Source organism: Apodemus sylvaticus, chromosome 21 (assembly GCF_947179515.1).
Source record: "Apodemus sylvaticus chromosome 21, mApoSyl1.1, whole genome shotgun sequence".
NCBI lineage: Eukaryota > Metazoa > Chordata > Mammalia > Rodentia > Muridae > Apodemus > Apodemus sylvaticus.
The window spans coordinates 23,749,202-23,767,592 of NC_067492.1; the positions used below are offsets into that span (position 1 = coordinate 23,749,202).

General features: G+C 45.7%; 1 protein-coding gene across 2 annotated transcripts in view; it reads left to right on the forward strand.

Annotated features, from left to right (window-relative positions):
* Ranbp10 (RAN binding protein 10) overlaps positions 1 to 18,391 on the forward strand; it is a 58,177-nt gene that overhangs the window by 17,997 nt on the left and 21,789 nt on the right. For both annotated transcript variants that reach the window (XM_052167257.1, XM_052167258.1), the window contains exon 3: positions 2,061 to 2,113. In XM_052167257.1, the coding sequence (XP_052023217.1) occupies positions 2,061 to 2,113 (53 nt within the window). The remainder of the gene's footprint in view (positions 1 to 2,060; positions 2,114 to 18,391) is intronic.

Consider the following 18,391-nt stretch of genomic DNA (forward strand, 5'->3'; position numbering starts at 1 on the left):
TACTGTCTGGTCAGCAAAGGCATCCAGGGAATGGAGACCAGCTCTTGGCATCCTCTACCACATAAAGCCAGGAAGCTGATTATTTAGGCTGCTGTTTTTCTGGGGAAATGTGCTGGTTCTAATCTAATGGGAATTCTGCCAGTGGGCTCACACAGCAGCTCCTGATGGTCCTAGAAGCCGGCCCTTTCTGGCAGTAAGTATATGTGTTTCTTGGAAGGGCTGAGCATTTGGTTTAGCCTCCAGATGTGTATTGGGCCATGTCTTTTACCTCAAAGGATCTAACTCTCTGTCCCAAATTAAAATAAGGAATTAAAATAAGGAAGCCAAGTTTTCTCTAAGCAATGGATACCCCTCTAAAAATTGCTGGACCTTTTCTTCTTCCTGACCGCCTCTCCTTTAAGCACTGTGGGCTGAATTAATTAGTGCTCTGTGCTAGTCTATGTCTTTTCTTGATACCTGCACATGATGAGGATTGCGGGGTCACTATGGTATAGGGCCCTGTGATTATTAGGAAGCAGGTGTATAATTCAATGGCATTAAGTACATCGACATTGATAGGCAGTTGTAAAGTTACACCTCAGCCTCTTTGGATGGTGTTTTAAGGATTCAGCTGCCTGTTTAGTTCATGCTTGTGTTTGCTCTGAATCAGATCATTTACATTGGCTTCTACTCTTTTACTTTAAAAAATGATGACTTGATTCTTTTAAGTTCTTGAGGAGTTACCCCCGAGACAAGGTTTCTCTGTATAGCTCTGGCTGTCCTGGAACTCACTCTGTAGACCAGGCTGGCTAAGAATTCAGAAATCTGCCTGCCTCTGCCTCCCCAAGTGCTGGGATTAAAGGTGTGCACCGCCCCTGCTGCTGCTGCTGCTGCTGCTGCTGCTGCTGCCACTGCCACCACCACCTACTCCCCCCCCCCCACCATTTTCTTATATACCACACCCACTTAGACAGAAAAAGAGATTTCCTTTTTTGGTTTACCTCTTCTTACAAGTGCCACTAAGACTTGGAAGTTGCCAGAGGAAGGGCCCCACCTTTCCTTGCAAACCTTGCTTAGGTACTTGGGGTAAATGTGGGTATGGGGGTGGTTTCAGAAGCTCAAGCTTTTCCACCTCAACAGTGTGTGTGTGTGTGTGTGTGTGTGTGTGTGTGTGTGTGTGTGTGTGTGTGTAGAATCCTGAGAGGAAGCTGTGTCAGGGTTCGTGACGAGCCTGGCTATACTTGTTTGGTGTGCTGCTTCTTGCTAACGAGCAAGTGTGACCATGCATTGCCCTGTGCTCTTAGGTGTAAGGAATGGATTCTCCTGCCCTGGGTGGAATTTGCTGGAGGACTGGAAGCTGTGACTTCAGTACACATTATCAGTTATCATGGTCACATACCCTATCTCATTTCTCTTTTTTTTAAGGAAACATTTTAAATTGCATGTATTTGTTTATTTTGTGTGCTTATGTATACACACATATATCACATACAGATGTGGAAATCAAAGATTTTTAAGGGTCAGTATTTTCTTTTTACTTTATGGGTCCCAGAGGTAGAATTCACGTTTCAGGTTTGGTGGCAAGATCCTTTACCTGCTGAGTCATCTTCTGAGCCCTCCTTTTTCTTTAGTTGCAAAGATACTAAGTTGCTTCCAATAGAAATCGAAAGGCCAGCCAGGCGTAATGGTGCTCACCTTTAATCCCAACACTGAGGAGTTAGAGGTAGGTAGGTAGATCTTGAGGCCAGCCTGGTCTACATAGTGAGTTCTGGGACAGCCAGAGCTACATAGAAAGACCCTGTCTCAGGAAAAAAAAAAAAAGAGCAAAAGAAAAGAAAGAGCAAAAAGGTTGTCTACAGGTAGGGCCTAGAGAAATCAAATCAAAAGCTGAGGCTTCTCTGAGAGCCATTAGTGTACTGAAGAAGTCTGTACTCATTGTTTTCTCCTGTTTCTGTCTTCTACCAAGAACGGTTTGTGAAGGGAGATAGAAGTAGCATGCAAAGTGATGCACTTCATTACGGCCTCCTCAGACACAGTGTTGTGCTTTGTTCTCATTCCTTCCCTGTTTGGTTTTTTTTAAGGTACATGGGAATTGGACTCTCAGCGCAAGGCGTTAACATGAACAGACTGCCTGGTGAGTCACTGTTCAAGAAAACATTGTTCCGCTCTCATCTGTCCTGATCTGTTAGAGCAGAAGTGGCAGCTCAAAGACTCGGGAGGGACTTGATTGTAGGGTGTCAAGGCATTGGGTGGAGAATTCCAAATGATGGTCACTGAGTTAGGACATCGTATGTTTCAAAAATTAATTGCTAGAAGCTACAGAGAAGGCCTGGCAGTTGAATGTAGAAGGTATGGCCACAGTTAAGAGCGCTTCCTGCTTTTCCAGACAACTTAAGTTCACTTGCCAGCACTCATGTCATACTGCTCACAACTGCCTCCGTGGACCCCTGCACTCAAGTGCACAAACTCACACTCAGACATACACAATTACACATAATTAAAAATAAAATCTTTAAAAAAAAATGAATTGACAAGTGGCTGTTACTCATGGAATTTGAACTGTTTGCTGTTAAAATGAAGTGACCTGAACTTACTCCTTTTGGGGCTACGCCTCAGAAACCCTCGGTCCTATTGGCCATTGCCAGCCTGGGACTCGGGCATGTTCTGGGAGGCATGTACTGCCAAGCCTGGCTCCTTTTTGCTTGTTACTTCACCATGTTAAAGATCAAAGTCTTCAAGTGGCTTCCCACGTGGCACCTAGTTGAGGTGAATTCTGAATAAGTAAAAGACATGGTTAAGACATCTGAATCTGTAGCTGTGGGTACAGCAGATTCAGGCTAGTGGAGCTCTGGGCTCTGCGTCTGGCCTTCCCCTACCAGTCCAGCACACTTGTATTTGTCTTCTGTCTAGCTGTTCATTCTCCATTCTCACTGGGCACAACTGAAGAGGCAGAAACCTACCTTCAGAGCTACTAGATTCCAAGCGATGCCACTAGGTCCGTATTTGTCTTAAGTGGAAGAGGTGCCCTCGCCAAGTGATGAGCTACCCTGATACCATCATGCAGGCAGGCAATGCGTGCCCGCCCTCCTGGTTTTCATTGTATTCATTGTGTCTGATGCTTTTTAAAAGAGAGAGTAACACTTTGATGCCTTTTCCAAATAATTTAATCTTCACCACAAATTTATAATGGACTGATTTCAAATGCAATCTAGACTTGCTCGGGATTCAACTAATTGTCGGGAATTTGGCTTTTTTCTTTTTGCCTTTTTGCTTTGATACGATTGAAAGCAACTGTGTAAATGTTTAAGTTAGGTATAGTCTCTTTATATTTTTAAATTCTCTTAAATAGATTTGTTTCTTGCTTTCAACATGACCTTTGAACTTTTGTATTGTTTTGGTATTGGAAAAAGGAGATTTTGTTTTTGGAGACAGTCTTGTTCTTCAAGCTGGCCCTGAATTTGAGCTTTTTCTTGCCTCTGCTTCCCAAGTGCTGTGATCATAGCAGGGCTCCACAGGCTCTGCTGGCTTGAACCTCATTTTCACTGACTGCTGGCCCCTCTTGAGTACTTCTTCCTGTCATGTCTGAACTCTGCCTGACAGCTCCGTAGGCAGAAAGAAGAGTCACATTGACTTTGAATGAATGGTCATCCTTGACTTTCTTAGGATGCAAGGCTAGCCGACTGTGTGGGCAGATCTAGCATAGGACAGAGAAATGGATAGGGTGGAGGGTCCCTTCTTGGGAATGATGGTGAATCTGTATTGCTCAGTCTACTGCTGAATTTGGAAGGTTTGGATTTAAGAGTGTGTTTTCAACTTTTCTGAGATGACTCTTTCTCTCGCTCTCTCCCTCACCTCTCTACCCCGTGTGTGTGTGTGTGTGTGTGTGTGTGTGTGTCTTGAACACATGTGTTCTAAAACTGAAAGCATCATCATTTTTTCATACTTAGACCTGAAACTCCTTGCAGGCAGGTACTTTGGTGGGGAGGCCAGATGAAGTATGATAGCATCCCGAGCCCGCTAAGCAAATGCTTTTGGTTTCTAAAGAGGCCCTTGAACACTAAATGGGTTGTTTGGATGTGTGATTGATAACAGGTGAGTGGTAATGGCCTTGGCTGGGTCCAAATTTTGAGACTTTTGTTATTACCTTTAGATGAGATGTTTGAGACATAATGTGTCTTCAAGCCTGCCGGCCACTTACTGGTGCTTCTGTGGTCTGTAGGCCAGTACTCTGTCCACACGGGCTCTGAGGGGGCTTTTCTTTTCTTCTTTTTCCTTTTTTCCTTTTCTTTCTTTCTTTCTTTCTTTCTTTCTTTCTTTCTTTCTTTCTTTCTTTCTTTCTTTCGAGACAGAGTCTTTATATTATGGGTTTTTTGTTGTTGTTGTTGTTTTTTTGCCTGTCTTGGAACTTGCAATATGCTGGAACTTACATGCTGGCCTCAAACACACAGAGTTCTACCATCCTCTGTGTCCCAAGTGCTGGGATTCAAGGCAACTACACCCTACTCAAATGTCCCCTTTGAGATGAGTGTATGTGTATACCTCAGTGGACAGATTAGTGCTTTCTGTGTCTATTCACCATCAATGGACCCACTCAAGACATTTTGTTTGGATGCACCATACCTACAAACCTTTTTATTGATTGATTGATTGATTGATTGATTGATTGATTGATTTTGGGTTTTTTTTGAGACAGGGTTTCTCTATATAGCCCTGGCTGTCCTGGAACTCACTTTGTAGACCAGGCTGGCCTCGAACTCAGAAATCCGCCTGCCTCTGCCTCCCAGAGTGCTGGGATTACAGGCATGCGCCACCACCACCTGGCAAACCTTTCTTTTTTTTTTTTTTTTTTTAAGATTTATTTATTTATTATATGTAAGTACACTGTAGCTGTCCTCAGATACACCAGAAGAGGGCGTCAGATCTCATTACGGATGGTTGTGAGCCACCATGTGGTTGCTGGGATTTGAACTCAGGACCTTTGGAAGAGCAGTCGGTGCTCTTACCCGCTGAGCCACCTCTCCAGCCCCAAACCTTTCTTTTTTTATTGGATATTTGTATTTATGTGAAGGAGTTTGTTTTGAGACATGGTTTTTCTGTGTAGTTCAGGCTGTCCTTGAACTCAGTCCTCTTAACTTCCTCTCTCAGTTCTGGGATTGCAGGCTTGCCACACAATGCCTGACTATTTTGATTTAAATTAAAATTAAAATATTTATTCTGCTGGATATTAAACCTAGGACTTTGCATGTACTAGGCAAATACTCTCCTACTGAGCTACAAGTTCTGACCAGCCTTAGAAACATCTTCATGCAAACTGCTTGTTTTTTTCTTCTAGTGTTACTTCGGGAGGGGTGTTAATGTTTTAATATAGTGAAGATGTCAGGGGTTTTTATATTTGTCTATAAGACCTTTTTGGTAGGTGCTGGTGATAGGAAAGCAGGATCTCCTGTATACCAAGACAGGGTCCTCAAACCCTGTATATAGAGTGACTCTATAAGAGTGACTTTGAAGCTGGGTGGTGGTGGCGCATGCCTGTAATCCCAGCACTCTGGGAGGCAGAGGCAGGTGGATTTCTGAGTTCGAGGCCAGCTTGGTCTACAGAGTGAGTTCCAGGACAGCCAGGACTACACAGAGAAACCCTGTCTCGAGAAAAAACCAAATCCAAAAAAACCAAAAAACAAAAAACAAAAAACAACAACAAAAAAAAAGAGTGACTTTGAACTCTGATCTTCCAGTTCCTCTGAGACCTGGGATTACAGGCCTATGCCATTATAAGCCTGCACCACCACACCTAGGCCAGTTTGAACATTACCAGCAAGCCTTACTAACAGGATGCTGTACTGACATTTTATATTTATAAGGTATGCAAAAAATCCATGTGTTAGTATAGGAAACATTAACTTCACTGAAAATTAAGTCTTCCAAACCAGAAATGGCATACATCTCTTTGTTTTTTTTTTTTTTCAAGTTTTATTATTATAATTGTTGTTACTCTTGTTTTTTGTTTGGTTTGGTTTTGAAATAGGGTCTTACAATGTATCTCAGGCTGGCTTCAAGCTAGACATCTGCCTACCTTAGTCTATTGAGTTTTCTAAATGTTGGGATTATAGGTGTGTTTCTATGCCCATCTAAACTAATGGTGTCTTAGCCAGGATATTCATATTTGCCTAGTGGGTGGTTTTATTTTGTATCATTCGTTACTGGAGTTTAAAGCCTATTATTGCTCTAAATTATTTTCTTTTTATGTATGTTTGTTTGGTTTTTGAAAGGGTTTTATGTAACTTAAGCTGACTGACCTCAAAATTGCTATGTGGCTAAGGCTGACTTTAAATTCCTGGTCCTCCTGCCTCAGTTTTCTAAGTGCTGGATTACAGACACGAGACCCCACCCCCAGTCTCTTTTGTTGGTGGTTTTTTTTTTCTTCTCGTGTTTTTTGAGACAGGATCTCACTAGGTTTTCCTGGCTGTTCTAGAATTTAGTCTGTAGACCAGGCTGGCCTCGAACTCACAGAGATCCACCTGCCTCTGCCTTCCATGTGCTGGTACTAAAGTCATGTACCACCGCTGCCCAGCTTGTCTTTTTTTTTTTTCTAAGTTATTTCATTTTTAAAAATTTACTTTGCATACACAGATATGTGTATGGGTATATTCATGTCTGGGCCTACATAGGAGGTCAGGGGAGAACTTTGAGGAAGCAGTTCTCTCCTTCCATGTTTATTCCTAGAATTGGATTTAGGTTTGTGGGCTTGGAGACATAGCTGTATGCTCTGAGCCATCTTTCTGGCCCTTTATGTTAATCTTTTTTGTTTTGGTTTGGTTTTGGTTTTGGTTTTTTGGTTTTTCAAGACAGGGTTTCTCTGTGTAGCCCTGGCTGTCCTGGAACTCACTCTGTAGACCAGGCTGGCCTCAAACTCAGAAATCTGCCTGCCTCTGCCTCCCAAGTGCTGGGATTAAAGGCATGCACCACCACTGCCCGGCCCTTTATGTTAATCTGTTAATTTTAAGGATTATATTATTTCACATTTAGCCGGGGAAGGACATTTTATTTGAGGAGCAAGCACCCCTTTATGTCTCCATTGTGGATAGTATTGGTGTGTGGTATAATACAATATTATCCACTCTATGAATTATCCACTCTGTGAACATTGTATGCTAGGCGTGTATACCCATGATAGGCTCAGGCATGTTTAATGGAGGGGAGAGAGTGGTAGAGGCCGTGAAGCCTGCTTCTCAGTCATGCTTGGCCTTTGATTGATGACTTTACCAGGTGGATCTAGCAACAGCACACATAGTCAGGCCGGTGCCTGTGGGTACATGTATAAGTTTTCTGGTAGGGTGCATGGTTCCCTGGAGGACGGTCAGAATTAGCCAATTGGAAGAAGGGTTTCTGTTTCTTCCAAGACATGGTGATGTCTCCTCCACCTTCAGTAAGCAGCTGGGAGCTACAGGATTGCTTTGTATAGGCAAGATATTATCAAATCAATTCCCCCTAACTCTGTGTAGAGGAAGGTCCTCCCAGAGGAATTGAAGCAAGGGCTCTTGGACTGTAAGAACTTTCCATTCCCAGCTGGTGGAACTGTAGGAAGTGGTAGCTTGTGGTTTACAAAAAGACCCTTCTCTCACACTAAGATACTAAATGGAAGCATTTAGTCATAAGTGGACTGGGACCTGAGGATGTAGCTCAGTAATGAGGTTGTGGGTTTAGTCCCCAGCACACTGCCTATCCCTTAAAGAAGACAGTTAGGTTTTAAATGTGTATATATTGAGAAAACTCAGTATATCTGGTCTGGTTGAGAAGACTTCTGCTATGTCATTGGGAGAGGTCCTTTATTTCTGTGTATGCAGATTAGTTTTTCTTTCTGAGGCTGGTGATGGGAATTGAATCCAGGGTCTTACACTTGATAACTCTCTACTACTGACCTATTTCACTCAGCCTATATAGACTACTTTATGTTTGCAAGTTTAGAAAAATGTGTGCCGGGCGGTGGTGGCGCACGCCTGTAATCCCAGCACTCTGGGAGGCAGAGACAGGCGGATTTCTGAGTTCGAGGCCAGCCTGGTCTCCAGAGTGAGTTCCAGGACAGCCAGGGCTACACAGAGAAACCCTGTCTCGAAAAATACCAAAAAAAGAAAAAGAAAAAAAAAAGAAAAAAAGAAAAAATAAAAATGTAGGTGGGCAAGGGAGATAAAAAAAAAAGAAAAGAAGTAAGTCTGGATCTTTAGAACCCGTGTAAAAGCTGGGTGTAGTAGCACACACATGTAACCCCAGTGCTCTGTGTGTGTGTGTGTGTGTGTGTGTGTGTATGTGTGTATGTGTGTGTGTGTAAACAGGCAGATCCCTGAAGCTCTCATACCAGCCAACCTGGCTGAGTCTGTGAACTTAAGGTTCAGCCAGAGATTGTCTCAGAATGTAAAACACATGCATGCACACCTGCATGACTGAGGAGTGACATTCAGTGCTTATCCTGCACACTGCATGCAGGTATACACCCACACTGACAAACACATACTGACTGGAGTGACAATTTTGGAGTTTGATTTTTTTTTTTTCCTAGACAGGGTTTCTCTGTATAGCCCTGGCTGTCCTGGAACTCACTCTGTAGACCAGGCTGGCCTCGAACTCAGAATCCATTTTCCTTTGCCTCCCAGAGTGCTGGATTAAAGGCGTGTGCCACCTTTAATCTGGCAGGAGTTTGGTTTCTTTTAAAAAAAAACACACACACACAGAAATATTATATGAATGCTTTTGTTTTAATCCAAATTATGGGTTATGGACTGCTTCAGATTGTCCATAGCAGGTGACTGTGCCATTTGGAATTCTGGGGACTTTTCAGAGGGTATATAAATACTAGAGCCTTGAGAGGCAGAGTCAGTTGGTGGGTTGCTGGTTGCTGTGGGTCATGGTTTGTTAAGTAGTAGTGCAAAAAGAAGAAACAACAAGAAGAAATTAGATATCCTGACTGCCCCAAGGAACTCAACACCCCAGTCAGCAGGAAGTAGTCTAACAATGACTTCCCTCCCCTTTCTGACCCCTGACTTTATTCAGAGATCGCTTTCTTTTCTCTGAATCCTTTTTCCTCTAGGGTTAGGGGGTTGAAAGGTGGAGGAAAGAAGCACCCCTGAGGCAGAGAACTCTAGCTACAGCCTTCACCCCTTCTTCCAGTACACTACACACATAGAGACAAAGCAAAGTGAAACTACCACCTGTGAGCCAGTAAGTTTTAGAGAAAGTCATTTGGTTTGGATTTGAGGGTTGTTTAGATGAGAAATTAAAACTTGCTGTGTTTGTGAGTGTGGGGTCTGCCCCTGACCTGTGGTGAGGGCTTTCGTGCTTTTGTTTACAGTCACCTGGAGATGGGTGTATGGAAAGTGGGGCTTTAGTCACTTCTTTCTGGGGAGCCATGGATGTCCAGGTACCAGTGGGGAGTCACAGGAAAGTGCAAGAGCTCACCAGAGCTGGGTGTGCTGTGGGGAATCACAGGAAAGTGCAAGAGCTCACCAGAGCTGGGTGTGCTGGCACACATCCTCAGTATCCAGAGGCTGGAGGCTTGTGAGTTCTCAGCCAACTTAGGCTCTTTAGTAAAATGCTCAGGTTAAAAGCGTGATGGCTCTTGCATTCATCTCAGCAGAGATAGGTAGATCTCTCTGAGTTTGAAGCCAGCCTGGCTATGTCAATGAAACCCTGTTTTACACAAACAGAACTGCCTTCAGCAGGGATAAGAACTGTGATCTGGGGGGTGCCCTGAGTGCTCTGGCTGGTTGGAGGAGTTAAGCGCCCTCCCTCCTCATGCCCTGGCAACTTGCCTGGAATTGCTGGGCGGGGTCAGTGTCAAGTTGCTGCTTCAGCATTTATGAGTGGTAACAGCAATTTTCTTTCATCCTGAAGAGGCCACTAGAATGAAAGCATCGCCCTTGATCCTGGGCCAAGGAGGCCCTGGAGGTTCGCTCGCCCCGTGGGCTTGCTTTTCCAGTGTTGCAGGGAACTTGTCAGGGCAGGTCCCCTCGTCTCCTTGGAGGTCTGTCTTCTCTAGACCAGGCTTTGGGTGTGAAGTTGCATTGGCAACCCCACCACGGCTCCTTGTGCTGTGGAGCTTCTGGAAAGTATCACCAGCTCTGTTTCCACGGGAGTGTGGGAAGCTTTCTCTGATACTATTATAGCCTTGAGTGAACAGAATTTTCCCTTAAGCCCCCCCCCCCCCAGGCACTTTGCTCTGGGGCTATAGATGACCAAGTGCCCTTGTGTTCTAGGCGCTGTCTGTGCTTTACTGGGGCCATCTCATTCCTCATAACTGCGAGGCCCCAATAATGCATTGTGCACATTCTCTGTGATAGGCACCGAGTGTAGCCCCCAGGTAAATAGTCTCCCCTTCTGTGAAACTTGCCCAGTAGGGGAGAAACATGTAGTTGAGAACCCTACATTGGGCAATTGACATTTGGTAAGTGCCTTGAAGGGACTGATCAGGGTGGGAGGAAAGAGTCAGGTCTTCCTGAGGCAGGGGAATTTCAGGCTGGAAGTTAAGGGATGAGGAGGAGTCAGGCCAGGAGTGTGAGATGATGACATGTGGTAAGGTAAACTAAAGATCCTGATGGAAGAGGTGCAGGAGAGCTGAGTTGTAAGGGGATGACTGCAGGCCAGTGGGACTGGGTCATCTGGTCAGCAGGGTCCAGGAGGGAATGTACATTGTCTTGGGTGTTTTGAGGAAGCCGTACAGGTTGGAAGGACAGCAACAGGTATAAGGGGACCAATTAGAACCTGTCTCAGTGGCCCAGAACTTCAGGAAGTAACCTGGACAAGATTCCTAAGAAGATGGAAATGGCCAGCTCTTTGGGAAGTGACTGAGCAAGCCTTAGTGTTTGGAGCAGTGGACAGTTGGGCTGTAAGCGATTAGTGCGTCTCTGGAGAGTCGTTGGCCATCGTTTTTACAAGTCCTACGTTAAGTTTGGGGCTACAAGTTACTTGGCAGCGTGTCCCATGTAGAGGTTTGCTCCCAGCACTGCAGAGACCCATGCATGGAATGTAGTTACGCACCTCTAATCCCTCTCTCTGGGAGGTACAGCAGATCAATCAGAAATTTCAGGTTTTCTTGGCTATTTACTAAGTTTTGAGACAGCCTGAGCTATATGAGGTACTGTCTCAGATTTTATTTTAACTTTTTTGTTTGTTTTTGAAGAGTTTCTCAGTATACTTCTGGTTGTCCCGAAACTCATGCTATAAACCAGGCTGGCCTTGAACTCGTAGCTCCACCTGCCTCTTCCTCCTGAGTGCTGTGCTGAAAGGCATGTAGCTCCGCTGCCTTGCAAAATTTAAAAAAAAAATGCTTTTATTAATAAAACAGAGGCTGTTTTGATGCCAACAGTGGCGACGTTGGAAACAGGCTGGGAACCTTAGTCAAGCAGCTCTTGTCAAAACCAGTGAGAGAGAAGATGTTAAGTTGGGAAGCCCAGGTCTGATCTATCCTGCTGCTTGCTGTTGAGAAGTACTTGGTCCTCGGCTCCTCATTCTGCCTCTTCTGAACCTGAAGGAGTGTTGCAGGCATGACTCCTGCACATTTTTCTTACGGTCCTGATCCACTTGAGTGTTGGGGACCAGGCAGAACTAGTGTGAGACTGGTGGATCTTTCTCCTCTTTCCTTCTCTACCCTGGACCTCATGTCTCTGGTCCCTTTGGACCTACTGTCTTATTCTAATGTGCAGTAGCTGAGTGAAGGGTCTCTAGGAGTGGCGGCAGCAGAATTGGTTCTCTTTAAGAGGACTTCCGTGGCTTGTGAGGGGTTATTTGGGCTTGGCAGGCTCCGAGAGGGCAGTGTGAGGACAGCCAGAGGACTCTCAGCCAGGGGAATCCTGCTCACCGTCCTGACTGCACTCAGCTCTTAAGCAAATCATCCCTTGAGAAACCTCAGTGCTTAAGGCTGGCGGACAGTGAACCTGCCGGCTCTAAATGGAAGTTTTCTTGCAAAGACCAGGTGTCCCTTGCTGACAGCCAGACTGCTAGGCCTCCAGTGTGCTCCTGGGGTAACCCGTGGCTCTCTACTCCCCGTGCTTCTACTGCTGTCTCTAGTCTGTCCTTTCTGCATCTGTCCTTCTGCTGCTGTCTCTAGTCTGTCCTTCTGCATCCATGGCCTCCTTCCTGGGTTCTTCACCTCAGGCCTCTGATTTCTTCTGTGTGCATTGTGTCCCCGTCTGCTTTGGACTTCTGATTCTTCTGCTGAGAGGACAATCTTGTTCTGCCTCTTCCCCAAATACCTCTGTCCCCTGCACATGCTACATATTACCATGGCTGTGGGGCACCTCAGACATGCTGCTGACATCCCACACTCTGTCACCGGCAGGCATTGGCCTGAGAATGTCCGTCCTTCCTCTTGATCGCTAGCATAATCATGCTCGGTTCCTTTAGCTCTGACATCTGTAATTACTCCTTGTAGGACTCACATTTATCAGATTCATGATTGAGTTGTGAACTCCTTAGGACTTATTGACAGGCTCTCACTGTGTAACCCTGGCTGTCACTGGAACTCATTCTATAAACCAGGCTAGCCTTGGGTTCACAGAGATCCACCTGCGTCTGTCACACAGTACTGGGATCAAAGGTGTGTGCTACCATACTTGGCTGTCATTTTTTAATCATGACTCACCAAGAGTGTTTACAGGGCCTTGCATAATAGCTTTGGGTTGAAATTGTTCTTGTATTTTGCTGTTCATAATGAACTTCAGTAAGTCACCTGTCATTTGGAACCAGTTTTGCATCAGATCCTCTTGGCCTGAGGCTGGCCTTAAGCTTGGATGAGCCTTGGTTGGGAACCCAGCCTACCCCAGTGCCCTAAGCTCTGCAGCACTGATGGTGATGGGCTCTTCCCCCTCACACTTACAGGGTTCAGTGTCAGTGAATCAAAGACTGGCTCACATTTCGTCATGCAGAAGGCAGTTAACTGATTGCGTTTATGTATGTGTATGGCTACGCATACAGGTTTGTGTATGGGTGGAGGTCATAGGATAACTTTCAGTGCTCAGTTCTCTACCCTTGAGTCTGGGGATCCAACTCAAGACACTGGGTTTGGCAGCAAGGACCCTTACCTGCTGAGACATCGCTTGAGGGCTGTGTGGTGACTTGTGAAACTGCATGACTCGGCCACGGCCAGCTGCACTCTGCTTTTACATTCTTGCAGCTTTCTTACCTAGAACAATTACTTAATTGCTTGGTTCTCTGGGAGTTTCTCCATCTGTAAAATAGAAGAAATACATTAGCATATGAAGTGATATCTAAGGTAGTGATAATGAGAACTGAAGATTCTTTTACCTGGAGGGTTTAAGATAGGATGTCACAATATACCCCAAGGTGTCTCTAGGCTCAGTATCTTCCTGCCTTAGCGTCCCAAATGCTGGGATTGCAGGTGTGTACTACCACATCCTGATGAGTGAGTTTATTTGTTAAACATACTAAGAGTTCTACTGACACACAGAGAGGGAGGAGTGCTTAACATAGCTATGTTATTGGAAAAGGTAAAGTTTTTTCTATCTGAAAAAGGAAGTACCCGTACATTTAAAGTTCTATGAATGTCTGCACATAGATTGGAGTTAATTTTTATTGAAACTGTACTATTTGAAGCTGGGTGTGATGGGGGACATGTTTAATCTCAGCGTTCAGGAGGGAGAGGCAGGTGGATCTCTGTGAGCCCAAGGCCACCCTGTTCTGCACAGTGAGTTCCAGGATAGCCAGAACTATATAATAAAGAGAATAAAGAGACCCTGTCTCAAAGAGAGACAGACTGCACTTTCCCCTCCGGTGCTTGTCTTCTGTATTTGAATGCGGTCTGTGCTAGTGGGAGTGTCATTCTGGAAGGTGGCTGAACACATGGTCGGAGTGTTGGTGCTTCTAATGTGTTCTTGTACGTTATTGGCTCAGGGGAGCATCCTTGCCTTGCAGGCTGTTGGTGCAGAGGGGTGGCAATGGGCACTTGCTAGTGCAGATGATGCCAGGCACCCCTCCCCCATGAGGCTGTGCTGCTCACATTCTTGAGAGCATTTGGGAGTGGCTCAGTTTGCACTGTCAGAAGTTTCTGTTGGAAGATGTGGAAGTTTTGTTTATCTTTTGCAAGGTGTTCTTTGGCCTTCTTAAGTGTGAAACCAAGAAGCAGGTGTGGCTCCAAAATAAGAATGTTGGAACCCTGGGCTAAATGACTCACAAGCAAGACTAGATGATCTACTGGTAGCTGAGTGTAGCTGCCCGCTGCCCCACCCATCCCATTGCCTTGGAGAACTAGCAGGAAAGAGCAGGGTCTGGGATTCCTTGATTGAGGAAGCTGGGTGAAGAAGGCAGGATTGTGGATGGAGAGCAGGGCTTTGGGCTTCTTCAGTGCTTGGATGCGTTGAGAGGCTGGGGGAGATACATCTTGCTTCTGTTCCCCAAATACGTCAGATGAAGCCAGGGAAACTCATGCTGGGTCTAAGGAAGGACCATCTGCAACAGAGCTAGGTTCTGGCATTGTCCCACTTGCCTTTCCGTGGTATTGCACATATTACCTTGACTGTTACAACCTTTTAGAGAAGAATTCAGGCCCACTAAGACTTGTTTTCCTTAATTGTTGGAAAGGCCTATCTGGAAGGATCTAGTTAGGGTTGGCAGTACATCTCCTGGAGCAGCTATTGCCCAAGCCTGGGCTAGGGACTGCGATGGGGAGGACACGGGCAGGAATGGTCTGCTTTGTCTCCACAGGATGTGGAGAGTGACTGAGTGCCTTTCCTCCTGGAGTGCACCCTACCAAGCCTCCTAGCTTGGATATCAACAGGATAGCCCCAGCAGGAAAGCTGCCTCTACCAGCTGGGCCACATTCTGCACATAACTCATCTGTCACATCTGTACAGGCTTAGGAGGGGAACCACAGAGCAGAGAGTTCAGGGGTCATTGCCAGGTTCATGTGAGAGGGTGAATAAATAACAGGATGCTCAGTCCCTTCTCTAGCTTCCCAAGGGTGCAGCTCAAGCACTGGGAAGTATCTGGAGTAAATACTAGTAGCAGGTGGTGGCATGTAGCAGAAGTTTTAGATATTGCATGCATGTAGGTCGGTTTCTGATAGTCTGGAAATGATGCTTGTGGATAGCCGCCCAACAGGAATTATTCTTTCCTACTTTATGTAAGTAGGGACCCTGGTTGTCTGATAAGCACCCACACCAGGCTCTTTGTTCAGCCATTATCTCTCTGGAACATCTTTCCTCTCAGGAGCTGGTGCTTCATGAGAGAGTGCCCTGTGGTGCTCAAGCCTTCTGTGAGGGAAGTGGTGCTTTTCTCCAGCTGGGTGCATTGAACGTTAGGGCTGCACTAAGATTTGGGGTGCTTTTCTTTCTCACTACAGCAGAACCTTGGGCATAAATAAACTGGAAGTCATACTTTCCTGTTAGTATTGTAGTCTTGTACATACCTCCTAAGCCAGTGCCTAGAGACGGCTGGAGAGAAGAAGCTAATTGGTTGCTACCCAGTGGTTCAGTCCTGTAGGGCACCCCAGGTAAGCCCTGACTATAAAAGGGATCAGTCAGGAAACTGTCTGAAGCCACTGAGCAGCTGCCCAGGGTTAGGACTGTGAGAAGAGAAGTCGGAGCTAAAGAGCCTGGTGCTGCCTGACCCACTGTTGTTGCCTTTCTTTCTGTCCCTTGTCTATTGGAGATGTCCTTGGAAGATATCAGAATAGGATTGAGGGACTTAGGAACCTTGGGACTCTGGTAGTAGGTACTACCGGGCAATTCAGAATGCAGGTGGTTTATCCGCTGAAACCAGAGGTGGGGAAGTAGTCGGAAATCCTGATGGTTCTTCTGATGGTGATGGGAGGAGCTTGGCTAGTATGATAGCCGCCACCTCGCACTTACCTATGCCATGCCCCTAGCCCTGTGGCTATTCAGGGGAACTCCTTTTCCAAGGGCTCCTGCCCTCACCCACAAGAGACACGTGTTAGCCATATCAGTACTACTAGGCAGCCTTTGAAGGCTGCTAAGTTGGACCTTTGGGGGAACCGAGATGGAGTCCAGTGTGGTGTTATCAAAAGGTTAGAATATTGGGTTAAGGCTTTATCATAATCAGTTGTCTCTGAAATTACTGTATTAGCATCTTGTAATTGTGATTTTAAATATACATAAATCTAATTGGCTAACTAAAAAAAATCTTTTGTTTGTTTGTTTGTTTGTGTGGGTTTTTGCTTTTTTTGTTTGTTTGTTTGTTTTTTGTTTGTTTGTTTTTTTTTTTTTTGTTTTAAGACAGGGTTTCTCTGTTGCCCTGGCTTTCTGGAACTAACTCTGCAGACCAGGCTGGCTTTGAACTCACAAAGATCCACCTGCCCCAGCCTTCCAAGTGCTGGGATTAAAGGGGTGAGCCACCACCATCTGGCTAGACCTAAACACTTTATTATTTGACATTGGGGTTCATTGTTGGCAATATTCTGTTCTTTGAAACATCTGCTCCTGTTCCCTGTAAACATACTGGACTTCAGCTGTTTTCCAGTGTGTTGTTTTATACCCAGAATTCCATCACTTGGGAAACTAAAGCAAGTGAATCAATTTGAGTCCCCAACATGTGCTACAGAGTGAGAACTGATCGCAGTGTACACTGTAGGTTCAGCTACTTAGGCCAGGAGTTCAATACGAGGTTTGGTAGCATAGCAAGACTCTATCTCAAAAGCAAAACAAAATAAAAAACCCCAAACCTGTGTTTTTCAGGGCAAATTGAGTCCTTTGAGAGAAATGGTCTTTTTGACAGTAGAAGGGCCAGTTCTAAAAACTTGTGTCTGTTAGCCTTGATGAGGGATTCTCCAGTGTGTTCTGAGGAGACTGTGGCCACATCAGCATAGAACAGAGCGGGGACCAGTTGCTGCTCCAACCCTCACAACCAGTGCTATGTGTAGAAGTCTGTGTCAGAAGACTGGGGACTCAGCAGCACAGCATCAGGCCACCCTTTGGGAAGCATTTTCTTCGTATTTACCTCTAGCTTAGGATCAGTGCCGCATGTGAGTAAGGCCAGGTTTCTCTCCACTTTACCTACACATCACCAATCCATGTAGCCCTTCCCAGAGATTTGAAAGGAGCCGTATAGGAAATGAGCAGAACAGGATTGTACCCTAGAGAGACAGTCGTTCTGGGAGTGGAGACTGCACACCCCATTGTGTAGAACAGTGCCTGTCAAACCCAGCTTTCCCCAGGGGAACTGGGTTGTAGGACAATAACTCGGCCAGATGAGACACATGCCATTTGAACCTAGACCTAGCCAGATCCAGTTGGACCTTCTTGATCACTCCTAGGTCTCTCCTGGGCACCAGAGATGATGGCACAAGATTGTTTATCTCTCTGTCTCTTTCTATTTTTCTTATATTTGTTTTTTATGTAGATAGGTGTTTTGCCTGCATGAATGTCTGTGCACCATGCACATGCAGTGTCTGTGGAGGCCAGAAGAATGTGTCAGAACTGGAGTTAAAGATGGTTGTGAGCCACCTTATAGGTGCAGGGAATGGAACTGGTCCTCTGTAAGAGCGGCCAGTCCTCCTATCTGCCGAGCTGTCTCTCCAGCCTTTACTATGCAGGTGCTGGCTATATCCTCCCTTGTCCTACTCATGGCTTCAGATTGACCCCTAAGTCCTGTATCAGTGAAAGATCCAGGAGCCTGTGGGGAGGTGTGCTATACCCAGTGTCATTAGCTGCTTACAGAGTTGTTTATTTGATTTTTCCTTCTTCAACACAGTTTTCATGCAAAGCTACCAGGAAGACTGCTCCTGGGTCACTGTTTCCTTTTCTGCTTGCAGCTGCCAGAGGTTTTAGGATTGCCATGGCCCAAGTTCCCAAAAAACTCAGGTTAATAGCCATGGGGGTAGTGTGGCTACACAGGGTTGTGATGGGAGTGTGCTCTGTTTCCTCATAGTATCTACTGAGTGGAACCACACAACAAACCCTCTTCTGCTTCCCTGTTGTCCATTGTTGATCTGTTGCACACTGTGGTCCTGTCAGGCTTTTAAAGATAGTTGGGGTTAGAGGGAAAGCACGTTTGCCAGTTCTGAATACAATTCCTCCAACTGGCAACAACCCTTGTGGGCCAGCCCTACTGTTGATGACCTCAGAGGCTTAGGAAATCCCCAGCCCAGCATAGTTCCTCTCCACAACAGGCCCTGAGCCACTGGAGTGGCCCTTGAGTGCTGCATGTGCTCTAAGAGCTGCAGACAACTGAAAACAGAGAGCCTGGCTCTTCTGTGTGGGACCCTTCAGGCTGTTTGTTGAAGCAGGTGGGCGGTAACCCTGCTTGCCACTGCAGGGCAAAAGGGACTAGATGAACAGAGCAGAGCGCTGGGGTGTGGTTACTAAGCTGGTGTCTAAGGTCGGGAGAGAAAAGAGCCTTACTAGAAATGCTTTCTTTGGCTTGTCCCATGCACAGTCTTATCGAATCATGCCAT